The sequence below is a fragment of the Pygocentrus nattereri genome, chromosome 13 (assembly GCF_015220715.1).
Source record: "Pygocentrus nattereri isolate fPygNat1 chromosome 13, fPygNat1.pri, whole genome shotgun sequence".
Classification (NCBI taxonomy): domain Eukaryota; kingdom Metazoa; phylum Chordata; class Actinopteri; order Characiformes; family Serrasalmidae; genus Pygocentrus; species Pygocentrus nattereri.
Window position 1 is genome coordinate 11304930 of NC_051223.1, and position 12476 is coordinate 11317405.

The 12476-nt window shown below is 37.6% G+C and overlaps 1 protein-coding gene across 1 annotated transcript; it reads right to left on the reverse strand.

The window, feature by feature from the left end:
• Positions 1 to 1196: 1196 nt before the first annotated feature.
• gdf10b (growth differentiation factor 10b) lies at positions 1197 to 9125 on the reverse strand. The gene is made up of 3 exons (XM_017714320.2): positions 8812 to 9125; positions 5997 to 6856; positions 1197 to 3803 (listed from the first exon to the last, which is right to left on the reverse strand). Exons 1-3 carry the CDS (start codon positions 9020 to 9022, stop codon positions 3612 to 3614), a joined length of 1263 nt encoding a protein of 420 aa, XP_017569809.2. The 5' UTR covers positions 9023 to 9125; the 3' UTR covers positions 1197 to 3611.
• Between the last annotated feature and the right edge of the window lie 3351 nt (positions 9126 to 12476).

Here is a 12476-nt window from a genome sequence, read left to right on the forward strand (position 1 = left end):
CTATAGTAGACACCCACAGAATGTAGTCTCTCCTTTGTCTTCTCTACTGGCTGACCAAACCTGCTAACCTCATAGATGATCCACTAGGTGGCAGCATTGCTGTATGACACTCATGCGCTAGATACTTCTGAACAAATATGTTTATTACTAGAAAGCAAATATGACTCTTTGTGCCTCGATGAGTTCTACCATGTTAAGCACAGTGTAAGGACACCTTAGTTCTATTTTGAGCCAAATAAAAACTCTTATAGAGATTTAGATCATTTACATATCACATATATTCATTTGAATACTGTTTCCAATGTTAGATAAAAGGGTTAAATTACATTTTCTCACATTTATAACATTTAACCGTTTTTAAAAACCCAAATCAGGAACTGACATTTTCAAAAACTGATGCCACTTTTGGTTTCCTAGAACCAAAAAAAGAGGTCTGTGAGTCTGAAGAACTGGCTTTCAAACTGTGTAATAAAGGTTCTGCGCAGGTACATTTTTCCTTCATCAAGGTACAAACAGTGTAAATGTTCCCTCAAAGCTCTAGCAGTGGTTTTAAGGTCTGATTGTGAACCTTAAATCAGTTTTCTGCAGGTGAAAAGTTGGTATTTGTACATTTTCATAACCGAATGTTTTAAAACAGAACAGTAGAATAAAAGCCTGGAGGCGAGGCGGGGTGTGTGGCGTCAGAACAGCTTAGAACACATCATTTCAGTGGATTATGGTTCAGTTATGTTCCCTGACTAAAGGGACTGAGATGGAGCTTTGAGGGTTCCACCCCAGTGATAAGAAGGGAACTGACCCAGAGGCAGGCTAGTACCTTTATTTCTGAGAGTGTAAAGGTTCTGTACCAATTTAGGTAGCTTCACATTATATGGAGGCTCTTCAGTCTTTAAAAGCCTTTGTGTGAAGTGTAAAGAACCTTATTGGAGTCAAAGAACCTCAAAAAAGTAGTTGTTCTGTTTCAGCGCTAAAAGAACCATTTGTGGCAGTTGTTTAAAAAGAACATAGGCATTCAAAAGTGGGTCCTGCACAGAGAGCCACTGGTAATAATATGTAAGTCTGTGTATATATATTATACATATTATATATATTATATATAGACTTACATATATATACACACAACTTGTCTTCAAATATATATATATATATATATATATATATATATATATATATATATATATATTTGAAGACAAGTTGGGGCTCTGCTTTCATTATTTTTTCATGATATGTTTCTCATCGGAGCGTCACTGGGCCTCAATCACCAACCGTCCTTAAGAAAACATTTTTTCTTAAATCCCACTTTTCACAGTACCACTTTTCTTGAACGGTGACTACATAACACATTCATAACAGCTGACATAAACACTTCATAACACATTCATAACATCGCACATAAACACTTCATAACATGTTCATGAATTTAAAATGAATGTTCATAAAGTATACACGTTTTACACAATATTCATCTGAACTACTATGTCATTTTACTGAGAGGCATTTTTCAAAATGAAAAATCCTCCCTTTTTATTTTGAAAAACTGTATTATTTTCAGTAAAATGCCTCATTTCTGGACAGGCAAAATAAAAACGACCTCTCTTTACCCCTTTGGTCATTAAGCTATTTGACACTGAGGCCTGTTTCATGCATACTTTTGACTTCTTTTTCATGATTTGTTTAGTTTATTTATTTTCTTGTGCATTTTTTTCTCTGTATGTCACTTTACTGTACAGATGGTAAATTACTATACGCCAGAAATACGCCATGAAATACCCCATGAACAATCATTCCACTGAATCTTATCATGGCTGTGGGGCTTATTGCATGAAGGAGTTTTACTCGCCATAATACTCACCCGTTCCTGTGGACTCTTGTGCCTTCTCCAATACCGTAAGTGGAGAAGAATGTCACTAAAAATAAAATTAAACTAAAATATTGATTAAACGTTAAAATTTCAGTGTCAGCATTTAAACTAAGAGAGGTAAGCAGAGGATAAATAGTGTTTTCCTCAAATGCACAGACAGTACAGTTTTAAAGAAGACAGAGCCAAAAAGATAAAGAAAAAATGTGCAAAATACAAATACTTAAAAAAAAACACAAATTAAAAATAAGTTGAAAGTGTAGGAAAAGTGTTTCACTTTAGGAAGAAAGGTGTAAAGTAAGGTCATTTTTATTTTGACTGTCCAGAAATGAGGCATTTTACTGAAAACAGATTCATTTTTCTAATTAAAATGTTATTTTTAAAAAGGTCTGTCAGTAATATGACAAAGTAGTCCATATTAATATAATCTAAAACTGCATACTTCATAAATGTTGCTTTAAACATTCATGAGCATGTTATGAAGTGTTTATGTAAGATGTTATGAACATATTATGAAGTGTTTATGTAAGATGTTATGAGCATTTTATGAAACATTTATGTAAATTGTTATGAATGTTATAAAGCATTTATGTAAGATGTAATGAACATGTTATGAATTGTTTATGCAAGATGTTATGGACGTGCTATGAAGCATTTATGTAAGATGCTATGGACATGTTATAAAGCGTTTATGCAAGATGTTATTCATTTTATGAAGGGTTTATGTAAGATGTTATGAACATGTTATGGAGTGTTTATGTAAGGTGCTATGAACAGGTTATGAAGCATTTATGTAAGATTTTATGAACATGTTATGGAGTGTTTATGTAAGGTGCTATGAACAGGTTATGAATCATTTATGTAAGATTTTATGAATGTGTTATGAAACATTTATGTAAGATTTTATGAACATGTTATGAAGCACTTATGTAAGATGCTATGGACATGTTATGAAGCGTTTTTGCAAGATGTAATTAATTTTATGAAGGGTTTATGTAAGATGTTATGAACATGTTATGGAGTGTTTATGTAAGGTGCTATGAACAGGTTATGAATCATTTATGTAAGATTTTATGAATGTGTTATGAAACATTTATGTAAGATTTTATGAACATGTTATGAAGCACTTATGTAAGATGCTATGGACATGTTATGAAGCGTTTTTGCAAGATGTAATTAATTTTATGAAGGGTTTATGTAAGATGTTATGAACATGTTATGGAGTGTTTATGTAAGGTGCTATGAACAGGTTATAAAGCATTTATGTAAGATTTTATGAATGTTATGAAGTGTTTATGTAAGATGTTATGAACATGTTATGAAGCATTTATGTAAGATGTTATGAATGTATTATGTAGACACTTCAAATAAAGTGTTACAGTTTTGACAAAGACTCTGACTGACCAGTGATCTCTTATGTGGGGTTTGTTCTCAGGTAAGAACAGAATCTACACACACTCAAGAGAACAAAGGCGAGAAAAATTCTGCTTTTTTCTTAGAACATGGTTAAGAACTGCTACTCATTATAACAAGTGACTGTATAAATTCCAAAGGTAAACCAAAATGTGCATCCGTTGGATTTTTTTGTCATAGTTTTTGAGGTTTTAGGTCTTGAGTGTGGTCAGTAACTGAACTGTGTGTCTGAAGTTGTTACTTCTGAGCAGTGGACAGCGTTTCTTGCCTTAAGTGGTCAGCACACCGGCAGGCTTGTCCATTTTCTCCTGAAGAGTTTGTTTTCTGCCTCGTCCTTGTTTCCTTATCGGCAGGCGCAGGTGTCCACAGACATGCTGGGGTAGACCTTCAGCACCATGTTCCTGCTGGTGTCCAGGAACAGCACGGCTAGTGGGCTCATCTTCTCAGGGACACAGCAAGGCTCTGGAACTCCGGGGACGATCCCCACAGCCCTTACGATGCTCTGGATGGTGGCATGATTGGAGGGATGGACGACCTACAGATGGAGACAAAGCGTCACATAACTGTTTACAGAGAACGTATAGTCCAGAAAATGGAATATTGGCAAGGGAAATTATCCTCATCCAGCGGGTATATCTAATATTTGTCATGCTGAGATTGTTCATAGATATTATAGATATAGACAGATATTATTCTCTTGCGTTAAGTCTTTTTAACTAGTGAAATGGTCTCAACACTTTGGCAGATAAATGTGTTTATTTTAAGAAAGAAACAAGATTATCTGCCAGTTTAATGAGACAATTTCTCTAAATAACTTTATCCAAAACACGTAATAATGACTGAAAAGAAGTGAAACAACCTATTCTATAGCCACCATATCAGTAGATATAAGATGATTTCATTATATATATCGCTGCTGTTGGAACAAAACCTTGTATCTTCAAAAGTGAAACTTTACAGGAGAAGCAAAAAACTTACTTTACTTATAATGTAGGTCAATAGAACCAGATTTTTTTCCAAGTAATTCTGGGTCTTTTCTTTTGGTCCGTTCATCATGAAATTTACACACAGTGCAAAGAACAACAGACATTTTCAGATTATATCAAAAACGAAAAATGACAAAAATTTAGATACGAGGATTTGTTCCACCAACAGTAAGATATAGGGTACTATATATATATATATATGAAATTTACACACAGTGCAAAGAACAACAGACATTTTCAGATTATATATATATATATATATATATATATATATATATATATATATATATATATATATATATATAGTACCCTATATCTTACTGTTGGTGGAACAAATCCTCGTATCTAAATTTTTGTCGTTTTTCGTTTTTGATATAATCTGAAAATGTCTGTTGTTCTTTGCACTGTGTGTAAATTTCATATATATATACATATATATAAACTTTTTCTGAAAGAAATCCCAGGAGTCTGAAAGCAGGTTCTTTGTGCCCTAGAAGAACTACTTTTCCCTAAAGAGCCTTTCAGTAGATGTTTTATTGGAGAACCAATGCAGTAACTTAGACATGTGAGTGCAGAGGACCTTTTTTATAGGTTAAAGACCCTCTATGGCTTCTAGGGCCCTAAAAAATGTTCTTCACACTCACACAAATCCTTCCAAACACACCTCTCTGGGAACCAAAGTTGATTCTTTAGAACACTTTGTGTCACGTTTTTAAAGAGTGTAGCAGTGATGATCTCATTACTTTAACACTACAGGTTTCTAATTGGTCCTGACTTTAACATACAGTTCCCCAAACTTTAGCAAAGTTTCTTCACACTCACATCTCATTAACACAAAAAATGGTTCTTTAAAGGACAACTCTGTGACAGTGGTTCTCAAATTGAGATGGTCCATATGTTTTGCTCTAACAGTAATTCCAATGTAGAGCAAAAATGTGGTGCATCTGAAAGTCCCTTAGGACTGTTCTACATTACCTTTATTTTTGAAACCTTTTATAAACCTTTTATTTGAATACATTTTATTTTTCAAACAGATGTAACCAGAGAGATTCAGAGGGGTTTGGTGTGAGGTGGTTAAGATGTCTTTACAGTGGTGGTGATGGGAACCAGGTGTCACCATGACGATAGCACAGAAATAGACATTTTATTTACCATCCAGAACCACCAGTGAACCTACACGAGTCTTCTAAGTTTATATGGAATGTTGATGAGGGAAAATAGTGGAAAATCTGAAATAATAAGCATTTTTTGGGACTACTTAGGCTAAGAGCACCTTGCATGTATCCCTCCACTATAAAAATGCTCTTCAGAACAAAAATCTTCTCAAAACTATTGAAAAATAATGTCTCAGACATCACGCAGTGAATTTATAACAATTTTATATTATACAATAACTTTCATCAATATAACCACTCTGTAAACTACCACTGTGAACAACTCTGACTTCTTGAATGAGCCATTTCATATCGAACCTCTTGGAAAGACTTTGTTCACATCTTCACCATATCATTACACAGAAATTCAGAACGTTCCCCTTTAAGAATGCATGCTTCCACTTATTCCCACCAAATTTCCCCCACTTCTGACAGATGTTATGGGCTGGATGTCTGGATAAAGCTCAGGTTACGCTGTCAGTGGGAAAAACATTTGTATTCACCCAGAAACCCAGTCTGCACATATACCAGGAAACCATTATCCACTCCTGAGCCTTTGAAGCTTGCCTGCTAAGTTCATGTTCTAACCTTGGGCATGGGAAATCCACATGTTCCTGCGCAGTAGTAGGCATCGAATGCTTTTGGGGCCAGTATCCACTCACTCCAGCCTATATCCGCAAAGTCCACCCTCAGGTAACGTCTGGCACACACTCGAGGCTCGCTCCACTGTTTGCGACGAGCCTTCTTCATGGTCCTCTCGTCAAAACTCAGCTCCTGAGACGTGCTCCCTTCGTTTTTCACCTCGTGGCCGTGGCTCTTGGGTGAGGCTTTGGGCTTTAATGCAAAGTAAGTGCTGTACCACAGGTCCTTGTGTTTGACATCGTGATACTGGATGTCAGGAAGAAAGTTATTCTGTAAATCTTCTGCATTTCTTCTGATTCTGGAGATTGGAGTGGCAAACGGTGGTCTAGTTCCTCTCCCTTCAGCCACAGGATAAGGGCCGTACCTCTGCAAGCTCATGGCGATGCTATTGGGCTCGGTTATGGCCAGGTCATTGGCGTACACGAGAAGGTACGGCAAACTGGGGTGCCGCCACTGGTGCCTTTCGCCAGAGTAAAATTCCACGGAAACCAAGAGGTCACTTCGAGCGCACGCCTGCTGGACGACTGAAGACACATCTATCATCTGCCAAGGTCCTTTTCTGAGAGGGGGTAGTGTGACATTTCCCAAAAAAGACATGGAAGCAGAAGTTCCTCGAAGGATAAGCTGCACAGGGGGCAACGACTGCAGGTGGTGGGAGCGGCACGAGGGTCCTCGGGGTCGCCGGCAGCTCCAGGGCCGCTGACGGATGTGCTGGTCGAGGAAGTGCAGGCTTGCAGACATAATCGCCTCTGACTCTGGGATAGAGGTCAGGTTGAAATAGAAGAGGACCTTGTTGTTGGACGACACTGAAAAGGAATTTCAAAAGAAAATGAAGCCACAACATCACCTTTTCTTTTGAAACCTTAACTATAGACCAATATGAACGAAACAACAAATACTCCAAATTCTTGTCTTATTTGGTTCCATGAGGTCCACTAAGGACGTTTGTGTGGGTTTACAGACTGAAAAGAGTCATATTTGATTTTTACGTAACAATTAACAGGCTGTCATAGTTACTTTAATATCGACTCAGCAGGAGATACTCTAAAAGCATGAGGAGGAACCAAGACTCGAAAAGGAAAACCCATCCTCTTCTGGACCTGAGTTATGAGTTACACTATTTCCTATTACATATTGGGACACTCCTAATGAGTGATTACAGCTACTTGCTGACACAGAACTTCAACAGAGCTTGTAAAATCCCTGTACGCTCTTAAAAAACATGGTTCTTTAGTAAAGATAAGGGGTCTATATAGAACCGTGACTGCTCAAAGAAGCATTTTCTTGTTGACATGGTTCTTCAGCAGATTGCAGGAGAAAGCATAAAAGTGCTATTGTTGTATTGTTAAGCTTGACATTGTCACAATAGAAGTATCCTTTTTGGTGTCACTTTACAGAACCATATACTGTTAGTAATGAACGTTCTGCACAGGTACCTTTTTCGTTCATCAAGGTACAAACAGTGTAAATGTTCCCGCAAAGGTTCTACAGTGGTTTTAAGGTCTGACTGTGAATCTTAAATCAGTTTTTCCAGGTGAAAAGTTGATATATGTTCCTTTTCATAACCGAATGTTTTAAAACAGAACAGTAGAGTAAAAGCCTAGTGGCGAGACGGGGTGTGTGAAGTCAGTACAGCTTAGAACATATCATTTCAGTGGATTATGGTTCAGTTATGTTCCCTGACTAAAGGGACTGAAATGGAGCCTTGAGGGTTCCACCCCAGTGAGACTTCTGAGAGCATAAACAAAATATTGCTGCTGACAGAAGAGAACCTTGTAGCTCCATTTTTGTCGTTTTTCAGTTTTTGACATAATTAAAAAAATCCTCTCATTCTTTTCATTGTGTGTAAATTTCATGATGAATGCACCAAAAGAAACAACTCAAAATGACTTGGAAAAACGTCAAGGTCCATTGACTTACATTAAAAGTAAAGTAGGTTTTTTCCTTCTCCTGTAAAGTTACCATTTTGGAGACACAACAGCAATATTCTCCTTAAATCTGAAGAGGCACTTCATCATGCAAAGAATGGCATCAGTTCAGCTTTTTTTAGACAGTCGAGCTCAGAGCTCACTTTTAATAAACATCTGAAAACGCATATTCTATTCAAATTTAGCTTTTAAATTAAGTTCTGCTTTTTAATCACCTGCCTGTAAAATGCTTTGAGCTGATAACTGCCCAGAATGTGGTCTAGAAAGTTTATTATTATTATTATCATTACATGCCCAGTGCTAAGCATTGGCTACAGGGGTACAAAGACTGTGGAGCAGTGGAACTCTGTTCTCTTGAGTGATGGAGCTACAATACCTTTGGGATGAGTTAATGATCCAGAACTGTCCACCCAACATCACTACCTGACCTCACTAATGCTCAATCAAATCCTTATAGCAGTGTTAAACATCTAGAGCCTTCCCAGAAGAGTAGAGGCTGTTAATGCAGCACAGACCCACTACTAACACCTTCATTTCAGAAGAAACTCTGGAGGCAACAGACTTCTGGATATAAGGAGTGAAGTTAGTAAAGTGGTTTAAGAAAAAAGTTAAATTTTGCTCAAATAAAGTCAATTAAAGCCAAAATCTTACATATACTTTCTCACAGCAGCAGCAAAAATATGCCAAACAATGTATTTCTAGGAAGATCTCACTCATTAATGTTCTCCATATGGTAGCACTAGAAGAACATGTAACTATTCGTCATGGCAGATTCAAGAGAATTGCCATTCTTCTTCCTCTGAGATGTTACAGCTGAAGACACTTAGTCTTACCTGAAGCTGCTCTGAAGCTCCTGACCGTGTTCTCCTCTCTGTGTCTGTGAGGCTCCTTGCTGAACTTCTCATACATTTTAAACATGTTTATTTCCACCATGTCCTTCTCTGCTCTGTCTGATGTCTCCTGCTTCAACGAGTCCACCAGGTTCACTGTAACCATGTCCATAAGCAGAACAGCATGAACAAGGGAAACAAATATGAGAGCCATGCTGAAGCGAGTGATCGAACTTCTCTTTATCCTCCAGAAGTTTTTTTGAGGAAATCAGAAAAAGATGCTGAAAGCTCCTCCAGGCGCGTGGATGCTGCTCCGCACACACTCGGCTGCTTTATGCACTTGTTTCCTCAAACTGCCAGAAGCCAAGAGGCAAGAAAAAAGAAAAGAAGTGACAGATGGTGGCTGCCGGCCAATCAGAGTCTACAAAGAGGCCGGAGCTGCAGACAAACTTAATCTGAATGGTTCACAGGGGAGGTGATAGATGATCAATAAACTTTTTCTGCTGTTTCATGTAAATACACTCACCGGCCACTTTATTAGGTACACCTGTTCAGTTGCTTGTCAACACAAATAGCTAATCAGCCAATCACATGACTGCAACTCAATGCATTTAGGCATGTAGAGGTGGTCAAGAAAACTTGCTGAAGTGCAGACCGAGCATCAGAATAGGGAAGAAAGGTGATTTAAGTGACTTTGAACGTGGCGTGGTTGTTGGTGCCAGACGGGCTGGTCTGAGTATTTCAGAAACTGCTGATCTACTGGAATTTTCACACACAACCATCTCTAGGGTTTACAGAGAATGGTCCAAAATAGAGGAAATATCCAGTGAGAGGCAGTTGTGTGGACGAAAATGCCTTGTTGATGTGAGAGTTCAGAGGAGAATGGGCAGACTGGTTAGAGATGATAGAAAGGCAACAGTAACTAAAATAACCAACCAAAATCTCTGATGAACGTTTCCAACACCTTTTGCCACGAAAGAATTAAAGTATGCAACGAAGAATTAAGGCAGTTCTGAAGTGGCCGGTGAGTGTATATCAGAATGCGTTGTTTTTAAAATGGAAATGATCCTTCTCTAGAGTCAAATTTGGGGAAATAATTAAGTGATTAATTGTGATTAACTACAGAATTAACACATTTAATCACACTTAATTATTTTATTCTTTCTCAGCCTCAATTATGATACTGTGATTTATTACACAGCACTGGGAAAGGTATGTTTGTTTTATCTGCTGAACGTTGCACTCTTTATTTTTTATTAAAGCCAAAGTGTGAAGAAAACTAATCAATAAAAAACATATTACATTTACATAATTACTAGTTTTTTCACTATGAATGAATGTTTACATCTCAGCCACTGAATTCTGCAGAAATGTAGAAAAATCGCTGGATGAGCAGGTGTCTCAAAGCTTTAGAAGCCAGAGGAAGTAAAGAAGTCTGGTGAAGAATTTAGAGAGGACTGAATGAGTCTACAGAGAATCTTCTCTGGAGAAGGATGGAAAACTGACACTGTGATCTTCTGAGTTGGTACTGTAAACTCGTAGGTTATGGAATTTATGGAATTCACCAGCATTAAAATGCCTTATTATTATTGTTAACTGTGTTAATTCTGTTTACTTGGGATTTTTTGTTGCTGAGCCAAAGTTTGAAGCTCAATATTTCCCCTCCGGAAGCCTATGGTGAGAGCCGGAAAAGACAGACAAGCTCAGCGTTTGAGCTCACTGAGCCACTAAAACACCTTCAGCTGCTTCTCACGCCGCACTTTACATGCACTCGTGTTGTGGTTTTAGCTGTCCTTCCACTTTCAGCAGCAAAGGATTTTTGCTTTTGGCTTTAACGTCTGAATTTGAGTCACTCATAAACAAACATGAACAGAAAGAAAAGAAAAGCAAGCAAGTTAAATAATGTGCATTAAAGAAATCATCTCATTCTTCAGCACCACGGCTTAAAATCTTGCTTTGGCTGGAAGAGAAGCACAGCTGAATGATTCCAAGGAATTTTATAGGAAGACCGATGCCTATATATCATCACTTTCCAAAGAAAAACAAATACGTCTAAACTTGTAATTTCACAGGAGAGGGCAAAAACATAAAAAAGATTTGATTCCTAGCAGCTTTAAAGTGTTCCTATTGGTCCATGCATCATGAACTTTCACAGAATGCAAAGAACAGTTGTTTTGTACAAATGTAGAAAAATGAAAATCACAGGAAATGGAAATGGATTTGGTTTGGACAGTGATGATGTGCTCTTCTGAAACCGCTATGATTGTGGTGCTGCATTTCTTTATCACTGAAATTCCCAAGGACACCATATTTGTATGATGATACCAAAAGATGCATGTGTGATACTAAAATTGAGCATAATATTAAACATTCAGCAAAGTTACAATGGAAAAAAAAACAGATAAAAAAGACCAGAACACGCAACAACAGTTAAAGCTTTTAAGCATGATCGTATAGACAGATAGATAACTTTAATTATGTTATACCTAGTAGAATATAACATTTTAATGCTGTCAGAAAACTGGTACACCTTCTTGCTTTAGATCCTACCTGTCTGATGGCTAATAGGGTACATATATTAACATGTAATTCTCTGAACCCAGATATGTGACGTATGGTGTCCCACAAGGATCTGTTCTGGGACCACTTATATTTCCTTATATATTCTGCTGCTAGGTGTAATTACATATACACATGGCAAGAGCTTCCACTGCTATGCTAATAGTTATGTAAAATACTTAAACTTGATCCCAGGGATGGATGGAAAAATGACAAGTGCAGGTCTGGTTTTAGACATTTACAGTATGTCTAAATAAATGGCTGCCAAAATGAGGTAAACCAATCGGTCTTCTCTGTTTTCGTCTGAAAATGACAAATACGTCTGGTGCCCTCGAAATCTGTTCATCTTACCTTTTCAGTCCTTTCTTCCCGTTTGACATCATTATATCATTCATTTTTAGTGCCGGATGGAAGGCTTGGACTGAAAGCTCTCCTTTATCCTGCAGATATTTTTGCCCGGGGTGTTCATCTGAACCGAAAGACAGTGTCGACCATGTTGCTTTTGGCTACTCACCAACCTCGCTCTCGGCTGGTTTTCTTATTACTGGCTCTGACTAAATGACCGTTTTGATTGATTTGGTCATGGATATCCGAGGGCCATGAAAACCTCTGTTAACTACCATTGCTTAGGCCAAAACGTCCATACACAGCTCACACAATGTTCGTCAGTGTTTGGCCCTCACCTCTTGCTATCCAAGTGGTTCACATCAGGCGTGGGTCGTTTCTGACAGCTCTCATCTCCCCAGAAATTACTGGAGGTCTGATGTATTTGCGATGTGAGTGTCACTCATGCCAATGGAGCAGTGGGCAGGCCAGAAAAAGGAACTTCCCTTTGAAAATAATAAAAAAATAAAATAAAATAAAAAATGTATCACTAAGATGGTCAATTCAGTGAGATGGATAATTCAGCAAGACCTATTTCAGGGTGCTGGCTCAACTCGGAAAAGACTGAATTTATTTCTGAAGTTTATTTATTTGTTTCTGTGTTTACTCGGGATGCAGAATCATATCAGCAGATGTTTAGATTTGGCTGATATATGTTCCATTTTCAGTTCGTTAGAACATTCAACATTATAAAAGTAACAAACAAAAGTGCCTTTTGGTGTCCT

Bases quoted from the DNA above. Each gene is read 5' to 3' on its own strand.
- gdf10b (XM_017714320.2), bottom strand. From the start codon at position 9,022: ATGGCTCTCATATTTGTTTCCCTTGTTCATGCTGTTCTGCTTATGGAC. The intron at 6,857-8,811 runs GTAAGACTAAGT...ATTCCTTTTCAG, and splicing joins GAGCTTCAGAGCAGCTTCAG to TGTCGTCCAACAACAAGGTC. The intron at 3,804-5,996 runs GTTAGAACATGA...CTCCATCTGTAG, and splicing joins GTGGATTTCCCATGCCCAAG to GTCGTCCATCCCTCCAATCA.